This window comes from Triturus cristatus, chromosome 4_2, assembly GCF_964204655.1.
Source record: "Triturus cristatus chromosome 4_2, aTriCri1.1, whole genome shotgun sequence".
NCBI classification, from domain to species: Eukaryota; Metazoa; Chordata; class Amphibia; order Caudata; family Salamandridae; genus Triturus; species Triturus cristatus.
In genome coordinates, this window is record NC_140586.1 from 698,276,516 (window position 1) to 698,296,495 (window position 19,980).

The 19,980-nt window shown below is 48.4% G+C and overlaps 1 protein-coding gene across 4 annotated transcripts in view; it reads left to right on the forward strand.

The window, feature by feature from the left end:
* Positions 1–19,980, forward strand: part of USP24 (ubiquitin specific peptidase 24) — a 2,082,369-nt gene that overhangs the window by 673,084 nt on the left and 1,389,305 nt on the right. For all 4 annotated transcript variants that reach the window (XM_085602520.1, XM_085602518.1, XM_085602517.1 and 1 more), the window contains exon 31: positions 13,681–13,778. In XM_085602520.1, the coding sequence (XP_085458646.1) occupies positions 13,681–13,778 (98 nt within the window). The remainder of the gene's footprint in view (positions 1–13,680; positions 13,779–19,980) is intronic.

Consider the following 19,980-nt stretch of genomic DNA (forward strand, 5'->3'; position numbering starts at 1 on the left):
CAGGAGTTGATCCCTTTATTCCACAATGGAGTGGTTGTTCCAGTTCTGAAGGTCCTTAGTCTGCTCGGTCTGTTCGCTTCCTGCATTCTGTTGGTCAACCATGCACGCTGGCACATGAGGGCGCTCCAGTGGTGCCTCCGCAGGCAGTGGTATCAGCACAACGGGGATCTCAGGGAGTCGATCAGGATCTCCAGAGAAGCTGCAGCGGATCTATCTTGGTGGAGCGTGGAGGGCAATCTGTCTCAAGGGAAGCCCTTCCATCTGCCTCCATCGGTGGCCACATTGATAACGGATGCCTCCTCCCTAGGGTGGGGTGCTCATCTGGGAGATCTGGAGATCAAGGGTCTTTGGTCTCCAGAGGAAAGGTTGCTTCACATCAACCTTCTGGAATTGCGAGGTATTCGTTTGGCACTCAAGGCCTTCCTCCCTTTCCTTCGCGGTCAGTCTGTTCAAGTACTGACGGACAACACTACCGCGATGTGTTATGTCATCAAGCAGGGAGGAGTGGGGTCGCATTGTCTCTGCAGAGAGGCCCTGCGTCTTTGGTCCTGGGCTCGGGACCATCAGATTTGTCTGATGGCAAATCATCTGGCTGGGGAGCTGAACTTACGTGCGGACAGTCTCAGTCGGCATTTCTCCGCCGACCACGAGTGGAGGCTCCATCCAGTGGTGGTTCGTCATGTCTTTCGGACGTGGGGGACTCCTCGGGTGGACCTTTTCGCCACCCGCAAGAACGCGCACTGCCCGTCATTTTCCAGTCTCCAGTATCCAATGCAGCGAGCATTGGGGGACGCGTTTCAGTTGAGTTGGGGCTCACAACTACTTTACGCATTTCCTCCCATACCCTTGATTCCTCGGGTTCTGAGGAAGATTCGCCAAGACTGGGCCCAAGTTATATTGGTCGCTCCAGATTGGCCAATAAGGGTGTGGTATACAGATCTTCTCCACCTCTCCTCGTGCCCTTTCTCCGTCTCCCTCTGAGGGCAGACCTCGTCTCACAGTCGGAGGGGCAGGTTCTACACCCCCACCTCCAGAGCTTACACCTTCATGCCTGGAGATTGAACGGGGCAACCTGAGTTCTTTCTCTCTCCCGCCTGATGTGGTGGATGTTATTTTATCGGCCAGGCGACACTCCACCAAGTCAGTTTACTCATATAGGTGGTCTAAGTTTGTTAAGTGGTGTGGAGAGAGATCCATTGAACCTTTAAAAGCCCACCTTTCTGATGTGCTTCAGTTTGCTCTTTCCTTGGCTCAGCAGGGCTGTGCTGTGGCCACGGTCAAGGGCTATCTATCAGCCTTATCGGCTTTTCTAGGTCTTTCTGATCAACCGTCATTATTTAAATCTCCTATTGTACTAAGGCCTTACAAACAGGTTTACACCTACTCCTTTTGCAATGCCACAATGGGACCTTAATCTTGTCTTAACTTTTCTGATGGGGTCTCCGTTTGAGCCTCTTCATAGTTGTCCTTTGAGGCTGTTGTCCTTTAAGACGGTCTTTCTTGTAGCCATAACCTCGGCAAGGAGGGTGAGTGAGCTTCAAGCTCTTAGTTCTAAACCCCCTTTTTTAACATTACATGCTGAAAGGATGGTTCTCAGGACCAGGGCTGCTTTCTTGCCTAAAGTAGTTGCTCCGTTTCATTTGGGGCAGTCTATTACTCTCCCTGTTTTTTATCCACCTCCTCATCCCTCCAAAGAGGAGGAAAGACTTAATCGCCTGGACCCAAAGAGAGCTGTGAGCTTTTACTTGGATAGAACGAAAGACTTTTGTCTGGACGATCAGCTCTTCGTGGGTTATGTTGGTCATTCTAAAGGAAGAGCTGTGCACAAGCGCACTTTATCGCGATGGATCATCCTTGCCATCAAGATCTGCTATGCCGGGGGAGGAGCCAAGATGGCGACCGGGACGGCAGCGTAGACTCCCGGCTCCGTGAACCTCCGCATCCCGCACGGATATCCTGCCTGAGATCCTCAACTTGTGCTACGTGGTCGTGTTTCTGAAGGAGAGAGGCTCCCGACTGTGTGACTCCGAGGTTTCTAGCCGTGCTATCGCCGGAGAAAACTGCATCTGAACTTTGCGGCCTGTGCGGCCCTGGAGCCGGGACATCGAGTGGACGCCGTGGCCGGGTGGCAGTGCGACAACAGCGGCCGGTGGTGACTGGGTGGAGTCGGCCCACCGGAGCGGTGCCAAACTCGGCCTACATTTCGGCGTGGTCACTTCTACTGCCCAGTGTAGCTGACCGAGTGCATGACCGGGGGTGCAAATCTTAGATCCTCCGGTGACTGCCCCTGCCTTGCTGGTGAGCTGCCCGGCCGCCGTCCGTATCCTGCCCCGATCATTGCGGGCCGCCCCCGGATTTCTACGGGAGCTGGTCCGTGGTGGGGACGACTGTTGCCCGTGACCACGGATAGTTTTTTGCCTGCCCCCGGAACCCGGTCACCCGCGACGTGGACATCGCGACGCTTGTCCCGGGGTCCCGGCCCCGGTGAGGGTCGGGCATACTTGGCGGCCATCTTGGGTCGATGAAGCCTACCATCCTGTCCGCTGGGCCGCAGCGGGCCTGTGAGCGTACGATTCTTGGGAGTGTGGTGGCGAGATCACAGAGAGCTGAGCTGGGGTACGGCGACCTCCTCGAGGCTCTTGGTACTCTTCACTCCTCCTTGGTTCATGGTTTCGTGATCTTGGGGAGTAAGCTCGATGGTGTGGCGTCGGAGTTGGGGCAGTGGCGGCCCGCCTGTCCGCACGAACACAGAGTCTACCCACACTGCGCGCAGGAGGACGCTGTGGCGGCCCCCCCTGAGGTTAGTACACGACTGGACGCCCCGGCCAGTATGCTACAGTGTGTTCGACCTTCTGAGGGCCTGATCTGTCCCGGAGGCGTTGGACCTGAGTGGGATGTGGTGGCCTCATCCCGTGCATGCCCTCCTGCGACCCAGAGACAACTCCAGCAACTAATGTCTGTTTTGGCTGCTTCTGCCTTCCTGAACCTTGCGTGCAGTGCAGACCCTAGGGCAGCACTGGGAAGCCTGTTTCCTCACGCGGCGGACTGTGTTGATGCTCAGAGACTTCCACCCCACCTGTGTGCGTCGCTCCTCTGTCGTTGTTGGACATTCCTCTGCCTAGGAACATTGGGTATGGTGCTGGGTCGAGGGGCTGGCATGGGCAGAATTCCACAGAGTGGTCAGGGATGAGGCTGGCCCCTCGGGGGTGGTCGCCTAGTGGACGGGCGGGCTTGGGGTGGTGTGCTCTCCTGACATGGCTACTGGCACAATAGGTGCATAATGCTCCCCATCGTGGTTTGAGAAGATTGTTTTTGTGCTGTTCCTTGTTCACTTTAGGGGAACCTTACCGTGCGGGAGGGAGAAGCCGGGGGTCTGTTATGAAGGCCCTCCTCCAGTTTATAAATGCTTTCTCTACCCCCCCGTCTGGTGGGGGTCCTTTCCTACTTCTTTTTCCCTATTCTCCTACATTTCGGGTCTGGTTCCAGGGCGACAGGCACACTGCTGGGGGGGGGGGGCCGTACTCATCTGCAGAGGTGCAGGGTGGGAGGTTGGGGGAGGGGACTCTGTATTCCTTCATCTTTTTTCCATGGCCTCCTTTTTCTTCACTGATTCTTTTTGTCTTTCTTTTTCTGGGATCAGCGTGATACACCTCCTTTTGCTATGCCTCGTTGCCGTTCCATGTGTTCACAACTTCCGGGGTGTTCTTGGGGAGTTCTGGCGGGGGACTGCGGGCGCAGCTGTAGACTATGTTTTTCTCCATCCTGATGTTCTTGTGTTTGCGCCATTGACCGAATAGATTGCTGTAAATCGCTAACGTTCATTACTCTGCATATCCGTGATCGTTGTTTTAAAATTGCTTGTCACCTGATCCTTCTGCCTTGTTTCATCATAAAATGAAAACCTCTTTCTCCTGGTGCCCTACTTACGCTGTCCACAGTATTAGCAGTACGATTTTGCTCCCCGAAGTGCTGCCTGTGTTTATACTTGTCGTTATTGCTCTGATTGCTTAGCGGCCGGCCCTGGGGGGTTGTAGGCCCATACTTGTTCTTATTGAACTGTCAAAGGTTTTCAAAAAAAAAAAAAAAAAAAAAAAGATCTGCTATGCCCTGGCTGGTAAGGTTCCTCCTGAGGGTATTAGGGCTCATTCAACTAGAGCTAAATCGTCTACATCTGCTTTGGCCAGGGGTGTTCCTGTGGCAGACATTTGTAAAGCTGCGACTTGGGCCTCCCTCCATACTTTCGCAAAGCATTATTGCTTAGACTCTGAGATGAGGAGGGAGGGCCATTTCGCGCGCTCTCTTTTGCAGGATTGTTTGGTATAGGAAGGTGGACACCCTCCTCCGCGAGTGGGACTGCTGTGGGAATCTATTCACAAGGTGAGGAATCCACTGGCAGATGTATCCATCAGAAGAACAAGTTACTTACCTTCGGTAACGCTTTTTCTGGTGGCTACAGTATCTGCCTGTGGATTCCTCACTGACCCACCCGCCTCCCCGTTGTCCACCTTTGTATACCTAAAAAGATGTCTTGCTTGAGATGTTGTTATGCTTTATGGTATGTACCATGTATATTTGGCTGTATATTGTATACTATGTATACTTGAATCTGTCGTTGGTCCACCCGTGCGCCTCGGAGGCACGGAAGAAATGGGTGGAACTGACGTCATCACGCCGACGTTGCTCTCTTATGGCTCCGGTGACGTCATACGGAGTCGCGAGCGGAGCCAATGCATTATGACATCCACGTCGGCGTAGAGAGCTGGGGAAAAAGTTCAGTGGAATGCTGGCGCAGGGGATATTCACAAGGTGAGGAATCCACAGGCAGATACTGTATCCACCAGAAAAAGCGTTACCGAAGGTAAGTAACTTGTTCGTCTGGACAAACCTCATAGACCTTACGTCTGACAAGGTACGCCTCTTCAGCGACAAGGCGGACTCTGCTGGAGAAGTTTAAAAATTGGAGCCACAACAAGATCACTGGGCCTTAAGTTTCCCCCACCATCCAAGGACTTTTGGTCCTTTAGCCCCTTTCATGACTATGCAAGAGGTTCTTCCTTCTGACCCCGGCAAGATGAGCCACTCCAGCTGCAACCTAAATTAGAAACCAATACAGAGGCCGCACCAGGGGCAGGTGCTGTGTAGCTACATTGCAACCCTCCTCCTCCCCCGTACCTCCAGGAGATCAGATCTAGTACGTTTCTTCAGTATTGCTCGGAGTCTGTGGGTGGGCGGAAGTCGTATTTTCTTGCCTTGTAGTTCCGCCTGCCCTCCCTCCCCCTGACCAGTTTGCCTTTCTACAATAAGAGGTGGCAGCCCTCCTTCTGAAAGGAGTAGTGGAGTTAATGCCAGGCAAGGAGATAGGCTAATGGGGTTGTGCATGCTACTTCTTGGTGCCAAGAAGGATGGCGGCCCATTCTAATCCTCAGGAGCCTGAACTACTTCTTCAGAAAGGAAATATGCTGATCCTACTAAAGTACTACTGGTGTTGAGCTTGGAGACTGGATAGTGTCACTGAACCTGCACTTCGACATTCCTGTCCCGTGGTCCCATTGGAAGTACTTGCGATTTGTGGTTGATTCTACGCACTACCAATTTGCTCTACTTCCCTTTGATTTGACGTTGTCACCTCGAGTCTGCAGGAAGGGGATGGCAGTGGTTACAGCTCATCTCAGATGGTTGGCATATCGATTTTCCCATACCTGGACGACTGGCTCCTCAAAGCTAGTATGCTGGGGATGGTGTTGCACCATCTACGGTTTTGGACCTGGGCTTCTCCAGTATTAGGGTGTCTTTCATAGATTCACATGCTTGAATATTCCCCGTCGTCGGAGTGGGAGTCCCACGGTAAATAAAATAGCAATATATACATATATATATGTAGTAAAATATATACATAAGTAATCATATAATTAGTGCATATAGGTGTAAAACACACATAGTGTACCTATAAGAGAAAAACTCCATAGGAATACAATGGAGAGAGACAAAAGACCTTTGTAGTCTATCTCTGTCATTATGTAAGTCCGAACTCCAGCCAATCAGGCGTCAGCCCCTCTCTAGAACCTTCTCCTCAGAGCTTCTCACCTCAGATTTTCTACCGCACGTCGTGTGACAGGGAGTCTCCCTGAGCTCTGCTCAGTTTTGTCAGTGAGGATGTCTTCTAGTAAGAAATCTTTGTTTAGACCATGCTCTTCATGTGGAAAACTGCGTTTGTTCTCTGAGGACCCACACAGTAAGTGTATTTACTGTTTATATCCTGACCATGAGGTGGCAAAATGTAAGTTTTGTAGAACTTTTTCTACAAAAACTCTAAAGGACAGAGAAGGCCGCCTGCTTTTATGGCTACAGAGACTGAAGGACAAGGATAACTCTCCCTCTGATGTGGAAAGTCTCTTTTCTGGTCGTTCTCAACCAGCCTCTAAGCGCAGTAGTGTGCAGGAGTTACCATCTCCTTTCCTGAAGAAAAAGAAGCTGGCTTTGCCTCTGACAACTGCCACCTTTGTGGTTTCACCTACTGCTTTGTCGCCTATGGGACACTGTTCTCAGGCTGCTGAGGCGTCTACTTCCTATTCCTCGGGGAAAACTTTGTCAGCCTCGTCGACGATGCTCCCGACGACGAGATCTGCTGTTTCTACCTCGTCGACGGTGACCCCGACGACGACGTCAGCTGCTTCGTCGTCGACGAGCGTTATGTCGACGTTATCCTCGTCGACGATTACCATCACTTCTTCAAGGGCAGTGACTTCTGTTGTGCCCATTACTTCGACGTCGACGAAGAAGGTAAAGGTTCCGTCGACGAAGACTGTGTCGTCGACGAAGACGTCGTCGAGCTCGTCGACGCCCATTCCGTCGGCGAAGAAAAAGAAGATCCCGACGACGACACTGTCGACGGTGGTTCCGTCGACGAAAGCCTTGTCTACGAAGACCTCGACGACGGCTCCGTCGGCAGCAGCTCCGTCGACGGTGGCTCCGTCGACGGCGGCTCCGTCGACGGCGACCTCGTCGACGGCGACCCCGTCGACGGCGAATCCGACGACGGCAATCTTGTTGCCACAGACGTCGTCGACGATAATTCCGTCGACCATCATTCCTTCGACGACGGCTCCGTCGACGAGTACATCCCCACAGACATTCGTAAGGGTACGAATACGCGGTGTGGCGACTACCCAGAAAACAAGAAGGGAAGGAGTTTCTTGGACACCATTACCTCCTACTGTGGGCTTGGAGAGCCAGGAACATAATATTCCTTTGGGAGTTGCACAGCCTCCCTCACCATTATTTGCTACAGATTCGGATCAGGAATCCGAGGGGTTACCGGAGTCTTTCGGAACGGCACAAAGTCCATCCGACTTGGTTATTAAGTGCCAGGATGTCAGTAGTGACGATGAGGATCCGGTATTTATACACCAGGCCCCCCCGAAGCATAAAACTGCGACTCTTCCTCTGTCGCTCATTACTAATCTCCAACGCATGTTGGACGACTACAACCAACGGTTCCCTCTATCCCCTCAACGTTCAGAGGTTCCGTTAACCCCGGTGATTCCAGCAATTATTCCACCGGTACCTATTGTAAATCCTGCTCCACAGATGCCGCCTGTACCTCCACGACAGGTTCCGGAAAGGGTGTTGCCTCATTATGAGCCTGTAGAGGAAGGCCCTCAGGACCCAGAAGAGGGTGAAATCCCAGATGATGATGGGGATGTAGATGACAATGATGATGATATGGCGGAGTGGGATAATTACCAGGCGCAAACACCATCCCCCTCACAAATAGTAACAGGGGATTCACCTCCAGTGGACATAGCCAATTTTCACCAACTGATGGAAAGGGCATCACACCGTTTTAAGTTAACAACGGAGCGCAGGGAGGAAGATTGCTTCCTTTATGATTTCAAGAATCAACCCTACAAACAGACTCATGCTATTCCCATAGTTGAGTTTATTTGGGAAGAAGGCAAGAAATTAATGCAAACACCGAATACCTTGCCAGCTCAGGTGCCTCGATTGGAAAAGAAATATAAGGCACCGATAGGAACCCCAGCATGCCTCACGGGTCAGGCTAAACCTGAGTCGGTCGTTACGCAGGCAGCGCAACGTAAGGCGAAAAATCCGGCATCTTCTATCACCTCGCCTCCGGATCGTGACGGACGTCGGATGGATGCCATAGGGCGTAAATTCTCTTCTATGGCCTCTACGGTGGTTAGAGCAGCTAATGCCTTGGCCATCCTGGGACGATATGACAGACAAGTTTGGGCTGATATCTCGGATGTGGTTCAGGAGTTACCAGAGCCATCTAAACTGGAGGCAATGAAGTTGCTCCAAGAGGGAGAAGCGGCATCGGCGGAAGTAATCGATTGTGCAGTGGACATCGCCTGCATGGGTTTCCGTCAGCTTGCCGGAGCGGCTGTTCTGCGTAGGCAAGGATGGTTAAAATCTACATCCTTTCGTCAGGAGGTTCAGTCTATGATCTTAAACATGGCATATGACGGCGAGTCTTTATTTGGGAGCCACGTCGATGAAGCTCTACAGTCCATAAAGAAAGACACTGAAACAGCTAGATCACTAGGAAACCTTCAATTTCAGCGGAGTAATTTTCGTGGTGCACGCGGACGCGGCACCTCCTCAAGTTTTCGAAAAGACAATAAACAATACAAACCTTACAATCAAGGGTCCAACCGTTACTCTTATGGACAGCAACAGCAAACATCACGGCAGCAAACCTCCAAGTCATATAGAGGAAAATCCTCATACAGAGGATCCGCATCAAAGAGACAGTGACTCTTCCCGGACAGACAAGGTTGGAGGTCGAATCTCTCTGTTCTTTTCCCAATGGTCCTCCATCTCAAAGGACCGTTGGGTTTTGGACATTGTGAAGAAGGGACACGCCTTAGAATTCACCAAATTCCCTCCTCCCACTCCACCCTCCGGACCGCCACCAGCTCACATGAAAGAACTGTTGCATCAAGTCCGACTTTTAAGGCAAAAAGGAGCTATAGAACTGGTACCAGTGTCTCAGAAGGGAAAAGGTTTTTATTCCCGGTTCTTTTTGATCACAAAGAAAAACGGAGAGTGGAGGCCCATCCTCGATCTAAGAGCACTAAACAAATATATAAAGAGCCAATCCTTCCGTATGATGACGCTGGTAGACATCTTGCGCTTACTCTTGCAGGAAGATTTTCTGGCGACTATAGATCTCCAGGATGCCTATTTTCATATCCCTATTTTACAGCGGCATCGAAAGTTCCTGCGTTTTCGAGTGGGTCAACACGATTACCAATTCAAGGTGTTACCATTTGGCCTGCGCTCAGCCCCTCGAGTGTTCACGAAGGTACTGGCTCCAGTAATAGCGTATTTGCGCCTCCAGGGAGTGCAAATATTTCCATACCTGGACGATTTTCTCCTGAAATCTCAGTCAAGCACTCACCTGCGACAACACACTCTTCTGTGCCAGAACGTGTTTCGCTCTTTAGGCCTATCCGTAAATGTGGAAAAATCCCAACTTCATCCGTACCAACAAAGAGATTTCCTGGGCGCAACTCTGGAGACTGTGTCGGCGAAGGCATTCCTCTCCCAGGAGCGTCTCAAAAAGATGCTGCGACTGGTGGCTCTGATCAGATCAAGAGAGTCAGTTTCTGTGAGACTATTAAAATCATTTCTGGGGATGGCGTCATCATCCATTGCCTTGATCCCTCATTGCCGGCTGAGGACACGTCCTATCCAGGAAGCTCTGGATGCTCAGTGGCGTCAGGTAACGGGATCTTTCCACGACATGATATGTGTCACAGATCAGATAAAGTCAGCACTCGCATGGTGGGCAATTCCAGCCAACTTGACGGAAGGCAGGTCCTTTCTGTCGCTGCCACCGGACAGAACACTCACAACAGACGCCTCATTGGAAGGATGGGGCGCTCATTTGGAGGATCTCTCTGTGAAGGGAAGATGGTCCACACATCAAAGATCTTGGCACATCAACAGGTTGGAGCTCATGGCGATTTTTCTGGCTCTAAAATCGTTTCTGCCTTTGCTCCAAGGAGAGTCAGTGCTAATACAGACAGACAACACAACCTGTATGCACTATGTCAACAAACAGGGCGGAACAAGATCCCCAAGTCTCTCCAGGCTAGCTCAAAGAATTTGGGACTGGTCTCTCAGTCATCAGATCTTGCTTACGGCAGTCCACCTGCCAGGAGTATCCAATGTCCTAGCGGATTCCCTGAGCAGGTCCTCCTCGTCGACCCACGAGTGGGAGTTACACCAACCCACTCTAGAGAGGATATTCCAACTATGGGGCCGTCCGCAACTCGATCTCTTTGCCACGCCGGAGAACCGGAAATGCCGAAATTACGCAAGCTGGCATCCCCACAAGCAATCACAAGGGAATGCCCTTTTGATAAACTGGTGCAATCTATTTGCGTACGCCTTTCCTCCAATACCCCTCATACCTCGGGTTCTTTGGAAGATGAGGAGACAGCCTTGCCACCTGATCCTAATAGCCCCGCGCTGGCCACGGCAAGCGTGGTTCTCAGAACTGCTCCTCCTGTCCCAATGCCAGCCAATCCTCCTGCAACATCGGACGGATCTGCTTACCATGAGCGAAGGGAGAATTTGTCATCCAAATCCCTCCTCACTGAGCTTATCAGCATGGAACCTGAACACCATGAGTTCGCCCACCTAGACATCCCCCAGGATTGTAGGGATATTTTGGCCCAGGCAAGAGCACCTTCTACAATCAGGACGTACAAGTTTAAATGGAAACGATTCTGCCATTGGTGTGCTGCTAACGGAGTTCATCCGATACATTCCACGGCAGAGCAATTGCTACCATTCTTCTTGCACCTAGCCAGTTCTGGACTGTCGCATGCAACCCTAAGGGTTTTTCTAGCAGCCATTTCCCGTTTCCGGCAAGATGGATCAAGTTCCCTGTGTTCCTCAAGAATAATCCGCCAATTCTTTAAGGGCCTATTCCGGAAATTTCCGCCAGTTCGGCGTCCTCCTCCGTTGTGGCACCTCAACGTTGTGTTGGCACAATTGATGAGACCTCCGTTTGAGCCCATTCACAAAGCCGACCTAAAATATCTCACTTGGAAAGTAGCTCTACTTCTGGCACTAACGTCTTCTCGTCGTGTCAGTGACATCCATGCTTTTACCATCAAACCTCCGTTCCTGCAGTTCAAACCGGATGCTGCAGTGTTACGCACCAATCCATCATTTCTACCCAAGGTGCCTACTGACTTTCACATTAATGAGCCAGTAATATTAAAGACCTTTTTTGCCAATCCTCAGACACCTGCAGAACAAAGATTACATTCTTTGGACGTCAAGCGGTGTCTTAAGTTCTACATCAGTAAGACAGCTTCTTTCAGGAAATCCGATCAACTTTTTATAGCTTATGGACGCTGTCATAAAGGACGTCAGGTTACTAAACCAACGATTGCACGCTGGATCTCGGCAGCTATTGTCTTCTGCCACCAAAGGGCAAATAAACCTCTGCAGTCTCCAGTGAGGGCACACTCCACTAGGGCAGTGTCATCATCTACTGCCTTATTTGCTGGAGTCTCTTTGCAACACATCTGCAGAGCAGCTACGTGGTCGACCAGACACACGTTTACTAAGCACTACTGCTTGGCAACTTTAAGCGAGGAGGATGCTGCAGTGGGACAGGCAGTGCTGCGCAATCTTTTTAAGTAAGGTGAGCCTCTTCCTCCCGCCTCCATATTGTTTCCATATATATTATGCATTTACAATGTTACAGTTGTTCAATACTGTTTTTATGCATAGAAGATTGATTATCTATATATGTTGAATCTATTTGGCATGGAAACAATGGTGATTGTTACTGCTAGCTATTCTATATTCAAGCATGTGAATCTATGAAAGACACCCTAATACTGGAGAAGAACAATTGTTACTTACCTGTAAACAGGTGGTTCTCCAGTATTGGTGTCTTTCATAGATTCACATGCGACCCTCCCTCCTCCCTTCAGAGGCTCTCTTCTCCTCATGCACTTTACAGTCACTCTTGTGCTACGAAAATCTGAGGTGAGAAGCTCTGAGGAGAAGGTTCTAGAGAGGGGCTGACGCCTGATTGGCTGGAGTTCGGACTTACATAATGACAGAGATAGACTACAAAGGTCTTTTGTCTCTCTCCATTGTATTCCTATGGAGTTTTTCTCTTATAGGTACACTATGTGTGTTTTACACCTATATGCACTAATTATATGATTACTTATGTATATATTTTACTACATATATATATGTATATATTGCTATTTTATTTACCGTGGGACTCCCACTCCGACGACGGGGAATATTCAAGCATGTGAATCTATGAAAGACACCAATACTGGAGAACCACCTGTTTACAGGTAAGTAACAATTGTTCTTTCCGATCAATGAGCCGAAATTCCACCTGCGGCTCTCCCAATTACTCCAGTTCATAGGGTAGGTGATTAGACAACGCCTTTCTCCACGCCTTTCTTCCCCATGCAGAGTCAGACACATCCAGGAGATGGTTCCATCTTCCAAAAACGACGTGAGGGTTCCAGTCCGGAGAGTTTTGCGATTCCTAGGTCTGCTAACTTCCTACATTCTCCTAGCCATGCACAAACGTTGGCACATGAGGGCCTTGCAGTGGTGTTTCCACTCGCAGTTCATAATGGGGAGACCTGTTGGACTCCATCGTCATTGCCGCCAGCACTGCATCAGAAGTAGCTTGGCGGGGGACTGAGGCGAACCTGACTATGTTGGCCTTTAGTCCCCCTTCGACTGTGACTGCAAGTTTCCAAGATCCAGTTTGACACTTGGGGGTTGTTCAACATGGGAGGAACCTGCAGGTAGATGCAGTATGCACCAGTAAGATCATTACAGCAGGTAAGAAACTTTTTCTATTGTTACCTTTTTGTTGTTGTTGTATAAATAGGGCAAATAATTCATAATTCACCCCTAATCGAGCATCATTCCAATATTTAGTATATTGTAGTATGACAGTAATCTAGCTCACTAATTGGAGTCTAAGGTCAAAATGTATTTCGATAGTCATTCAGACTGTCATGTACTGCAATCTCTATAAGGTGTTTGCATATTATTAGCTGCAATTTGGCATTGAAAATTAACGATGGGGCCATTGGACAGGGAGAGGGCACCGGGTTTTTATGATTAATGCTTCTGCACATGCCTTCTACATGTGAATACCATTTTGTCTGTAAATACAATATCCTGTTTCTATTGAAAAACACCCACAGCATCATTCTCTAATCTCCAAAAGGCCATATTCTCTATTTTTTCTGGCTCTGTTCATAATAACTTAGTTGTTGCTTTATACTAAGCTTATGAATTTGGGGTGTAAAGGAATCTGTGACAACAGTGAAGAGGGTTGCTTCTCCAAATTCATAAATAACCATAGTTAATTACCTATTTTTTCCGACATTTTAGTTGTACGCACAGGCTAAAAAATGCACAAGAATCGCTCCCTTTGAATCAATCATTCTTTGAGTTATGTTTTTCAAGGGTGCTTCAAATTGTTAGTCATAAACCTGTTTTTAGTCTGAGGATTCAGAAAAGAAAACAAATTACTTTTTGATCTGTGAATTTTGAATGTTGGAACTATTGTTGCTGATAGACATGTTTTTATTTAGCTCCCTAGTTAAGAGTTCCACAGACTTTGTTTTTTATTATTTGCAGGTTCTTAGTTCTAAACTGATGCCGACTGCTGATGATGAAATGGCAAGAAACTGTGCCAAATCTTTCTGTGAAAACTTTTTGAAAGCTGGAGGTTTGAGGTCTGAATCTTTTCTGTGGTTTTCTGTTATTAAAAGTTGTTGACTGGTTGTATTTTCATCCACTTGTTTTAAGTTATTATAGTCATGATCGCACATCCTTATCAGCTGTATTATATTTTGACCAACCATACCTCTTTATCTGTTTCCTTGACTGATGTTTGGGAAAGAGAGTTATAGATAACTTTGCTCTTGAAGATTTTTTTGGACATTTATTTGGGGGTTTTCTATTATGCCTAACATGTCATCTTGATTGTTTCTTCAGAGCCCTAAAAAGCATTTCTCTCTCCCAAACATTTGCACACACGTAATGTCACATGTGTCCCTCTCACACACAGACACACACATTAAATAGGCTAGAGGTTTCAGGTGGACAGTGTTTGGGCAAGGCAGGGACTTGCCAAACTGTGTCTTGATTCCAATAGATGAGAAAGCAAAGAGAAGAAAACCTCTATCCATAGCATGTGTTGACTGCAGATGCACATGCATTGCATACTCCTGCATTCTAGTCTTGGGCCCGGACTCTGCAAGTTGTTTTTCCTCGAGGAAGTTTTATGATCAGCGTTTTCTCTCCCCCCCCCCCCCCCTCTCGAGGTATCGCCCATGTACAAAGGCTCCTTAGTTAGAAAGTTTTTTTCCGCTATCGGTCTCGGGCGGACTGCAACAGAGCTCTGCAGCACTCAACGCCCATGCGTCCTACGGTCAACAAAGAGTGTGACCGAAGATCCAGTAGACACTCATGGATTCTAGGAGCCAGCTACGCACATTACCCGCAGCCCAGTACACACGCACCCTCGTAAAGAATGACCGTCTCCAAGTGATGGAGCCGAAAAAGGACCTCTTCCGACTGAGCCCTTGGTGCGGGGCCAAATATGCGCACTCTGATACACACCAGGTGTGTAATTTATGCTTCTCTCTGGAGCATAAAGTGAAAAAGTGCGCAGCTTGCGTATTATTCAAAAACAAGAAGACTCGTCGGACCCGTAGAGATCGATGCCTGGCACACACCATGGAACTGGCGGCCGAGGTGAAATTCTTTCAAGTCAGCGATGTGAAAAGTGAAGCAGGTGCTCTGATAGGTGGTGGGGTGGTCATCGCCAGCCCTCACTACATCGCTTCCGATTCATCTTCTGGGGAAGATCACTCTCCGGTGCACGAAGAGGGGCCCACATTGCCAAGGCTCATCTCGGATTCTGGGCCGAGGACCAAGACAATGCCACATATCGCAAGTACAGTCAACCCCTGTGTAAAGAAAATCTTACTCACCTCCACCACCCCCACCACGCCATGGTGTGCCACACCCCTAAGGCTGACACCATGAGCCTGCCTCGGAGCCGAGAAGGGACAAGAATGTTCTCGATCCCAATTGAGCTAATAGGCCACAGCATGGGATGGGTCCAGCACTTCACCGTTACCAAAGCATAAGTCAATGTCGGGGTTTTCAAGCCACACAAAGTTTCTGAGGACACACCACCGGCTCCAAAGAAATAAGACTCATACCCAGAGAGTAATTGACGAGCAAGGCATTGGCTTTGAGGCACTACAACAATTTATGCAGTAAAAATGTATAGAAAATGCCATGAGGTAGGTACAGGATCAACCCTTGCCACAGCCTGCACCAAAATAAGTGTCACAAGAACACAGGGCCCCAAGTCCAATGTCTAGCAGCCCTCCAGACACACCACAAACACAAGTACCCTCTGGTCACGAGCAGGAAGAATGGAAGATGCAGGACACAGACTCCCAAGGAACACAGGATACCCAACATACCCCTGACCTTTGGGATGATAATGATGTGATCATGCCTGACCCAGATATCGAGCTGCCAGTGTCTACAAAAGCGTCCCCTCCAGGTGACACATTCTCATACCACAATTTCATCCAAGGAACGGTAGAGTACCACAAGCTTCCTCTGCACCCTACAGAGGAGCCAACTGACTTCCTAGTGGAAACACTTAAGCGCACAGATCACAAAATTCAATACCTCCCAATGATTGGCTCCATCCTTAACATATCCAAAGACATCTTCAAGGACCCGGTCAAATCCAGGGTCCTAATTGCTTGCGTAGAAAAGAAATTCAGGCCATCTACAACTGACTCTTTTTACATATGAGGACAAAGCGCCCCCCCACACACACAGATTACCTAGTTGTCACCACAGCCAGGTAAAGAGCTGCAGAACAAGGTTACTGGAATGGTGCCTCCTTCAGACAGACAAAGCAAAAGAATTGATGCAGCAGGCAAGAGTAGCAGCAGGTCACGCAAACCACTGGAAGATCGCTAATTCAGTTGGCCTATTCTCCAGATACAGAAGGGCAATTTGGGATGAGATGCAAAATCTAATACAACATCTCCTGGAAGAATACAAAAAACGAGGAGAAGAACTGGTAAATGAGGAGTCCAATAAAAATGCAACAATCATATGTGCATTAGATGGAGCTGACACTGCTGCAAGGGGCTTCAATACATCAATCATACTCCATAGACACGCTTGACTATGCATATCTGGCTCCAAACCGGAGGTACAGCAGCATATTCTTAGTGTCTCATTCGATGGGGAAAACCTCTTTAGGCCAGCTGTAGACACAATTAGAGAAGATAAAAAAAGACACTGATACAGCCAAACCCTTGGGTACTTTACAAACAGCACCTCAAAAGCAACAGTTCCTTCAGGATTACCTGGGGCAGCAAAAGCCTCTACCTCAGAAAACACCACTTATCAGTACCAGCAACACCAATACCACCAGCAAGTGAGCAGATACTATTGTGGAGAATAGAAAAACAAGGGCCGAGGTAGAGGTACCCCTAGCAGGGGCACCTCTACACCACCAGCTAAATGACTTGCCCACACTCCCCCAACCTCTCCCCCCGACTACAAAACACCTGTTGGGGGAAAGCTACAACAATTCCATCAGTTGTGGCCAAACATCACATCAGATCAATGAGAGCACTACAAATAATCAGGCTGGGATATTGCCTAGAATTACTCAACAACCACCAAATAACCCGCCAGAACAGCAGACTTTAAATCCTCAACATATACATCTGTGAGAAGTTGGCCTGGTATATGCTGTCCACTAGTTATAGTGGGCACCTTGCACCAGTCCAAACAACCCTTATCGATGATTAGGTTTAAGACCACCTTTATTGAAAGCTATCCTAGTGGTAGCTATGGAGAGCAGCCGTCAGGCTAAGTCTTGAAAGAGTGTAAAGCAGCTTGGTTTACCAGATTATAACCTCTTGAATAACTAAATGAAAGGAGCCCAGGGTTTGACGAGGGGCTCCCCAATATGGGTCAACATAACAACGAGTGAGGTACTCTTTGAACTATTGGCAGTGGTGAAGGGAGGAGAAGTGTGTAACAGGACACTGCTGCAGAATATGCAAGACAGATTGACTGTAATAATGTTATCAAACTCTCCTGAGTTATGGGTCATGTCTAAAACAACAAGAATGGAGAAATGACATTGGTATACGATCAGCCAATCCCCTCCTTCTATCCGCTGTATCCAATGAGAAGTCATCTCTCAGTTTAAAGTGCCATCACAGATATGCTGTTTTATATTCCAAATGCGAGCAGATGAAGGCAGAACGACGAAATGTGTCCTCGCTGAAATAAAAAGATGAAGGAACCCCGCGAGTGCTGTGTGTGTCTTGACACCGGAGCTTTGATGTTTAATGAATGGATCCACCTCCATTCTTGTCGGCACCCGTCATCAAGAGTGCTGTGTACGCCGAGGTGGAATTTTGGAGCGAAAAAAAAAAAAATATGTATATGTATGTATATGTATATGTATATGTATGTATATGTATATGTATATGTATGTATATGTATATGTGTATATGTGTATATGTGTATATATATGTATATGTATATGTATATATATATATATGTATTACCTACTGGCGGTCGCCAGTAGGTAGTTATAGTTAGGACCACGTTTCCATAGGAAATCCGCAACATTCTATTTTGAATAACTTTGGCGCCGGTTGACGAATCCTCGCGAATTTTTCAAAATAGGTGGGGCGCTACGCTCCGCTCCTACCCTGAAAGTCTCGGGGGGATTCGTCAAGCGGGGGCTGAGATAAAAGGGGGGTCCCAAAACGCGTTTTTCCCATGCATTTTTCCATAGGACCTTTAGACACAGCTACAGCCCGAACGGCTGAACAGAATTACTTGAAATTTGGCAGAGAGGTAGTCCTCAGGTCAAGGAAGTGCCTTTTGTAGGTTTGGTGTAAATCTGTTCAGTAGATTCTGAGAAAATAGCCTTTAAATCAATATATATATATCTGAGCCAGCTTACGGTGCGCTTACGGTGCGCTTACCGTACGCGTACGGTGGCGTGCGCGAGCGCGATTCTGATTGGCCCTTAGATCTTAGTAAACATTTGAATCGGTCGAAACCAGGAAGCGGCGGCCGCCATTTTCTCTCTCGCACTCTGACAGGGGGTTGAAAAACCAAGTGCAAAAACATGTAAAGGGGCTGTTTACACAGCTCCCAAGCACCTAGCCATGTCGAGGGAGTCCCCAACGATCCCCCAAGTGAAAAAAGGCAATTTTAATTTTTTCGAAAATTTCGCCGATTACGCTTACCGTACGCGTACGGTAAGAAATAATAATAAAAAAAAAAAATATCCACATTCTCCCCACCCTGTGTGCAAAAGGTGCCCGAAGGGCACCTTTTTGTGCATGGCTTATTACAGCTAAACAAAACATATATTTTACCTGTCACAACGATGGATTGTAGGCCAGTAATCTTCGGTGGAATCACTGCTCGGGTCGGGACTACAAGTAGCCCAAGCACAGCCTCCGGGATCGCCAAGAAACATATGCTGCTGCAAATGTGCACGGTGTCCAGGGGTTCGGGTTGCACAGTCCCCACAAGGGCTTTGGATCTCAGGGTTGCTGACAGCACGGATCGGCCTCGGGGAAGCTTGGAAAACTACCTCCTGTGTTTCAAAGTCTTCGAAGTCCTTCAGGAGCTGTGTAGTTTCAAACCGGACAGATGCATCTTTGGTGCCTGCCTTGCATGAGAGTAACTCCTTTACTCCAAGGGAGATTCTTCGGTCATCCAACGTCATGTAGATAGTAGAAGTTCTGGGATTCTGTAGCAGAACTTCGTCCAGGTAAATCTAAAGTCTTGTAGTCAGGGGTTCCTACTTTATACCCAAGGAAGGGGTGGGACATACTCTGGGGACCCACCTATGGCAGGGGTCGGTACAGAGGGGTGGCTGCACCCATGTCCTTTGTCCATTTTCGCAACCGGTTTGAGCTGGACTATGCACAGGGACACCAAATGTGCCCCCAGTGCAGACATCAAAGCACTCTTTGAGTGTACCCACCCAGCCCCAATACGCTAAAACCTGTCTGACAGGAAACCTATTGTCCAGCCTCCCCTGCCTTCAGGATGGATGAGGCCTGCCATAGGGGTGACTGATAGGTTTATATGTGCAGTGATATGGATAGATATAGGGAACCTATATCTGAGTAAGGGGTGCATACATCACCTTACACAGGCTGCCATAGCAGACCTGTGGTGTCATTTTAAATGGTCTCCCAGGGGTAGCATAATACATGCTGCAGCCCCTGAGAGGCCTCTGGGGTACCTATGCCCTGGGTATATAGTATACCATATACTAGGGACTTCTAAGCGTACCCCAGAATCCAATCTGTGGTGTACCTAAAGTACATGCAATTAATTTAGAGAGGAAGCAGCTAGGCTGGGGCCCTGGATAGCAGGGTCCCAGCCAGACTAAAGTCGAAAAACAGTAAAACGTCAGCAATAAGTGGGGGTAACCATAAGAAGTAGATCATACTTTCCTACAACATCTGCTAAGAGAAGTAAAGGCATTACTACAAAAAGGGGCAATAGAACCAGCCCCACTCATATATTGAAACAAAGGAGTCTACTCTCTTTATTTCCTCATACCAAAGAAAGATGGATCACTATGGCCCATTCTAGACCTGCGACCTCTTAATCGCTACATACTACCCGAACACTTCCATATGGTCACATTGCAAAATGGAATACCACTACTACAGGAAGATGACTGCATTAGAACGGAAGGACGCTTACTTCCACATTCCAATCCACCCAGCACACCGAAAATACGTAAGGTTTGTGGTAAATGGACGTCATTATCAATTCAAAGTGCTACCTTTCGGGGTGTCAACAGCCCATGGGTGTTCACAAAATGCTTAGCCG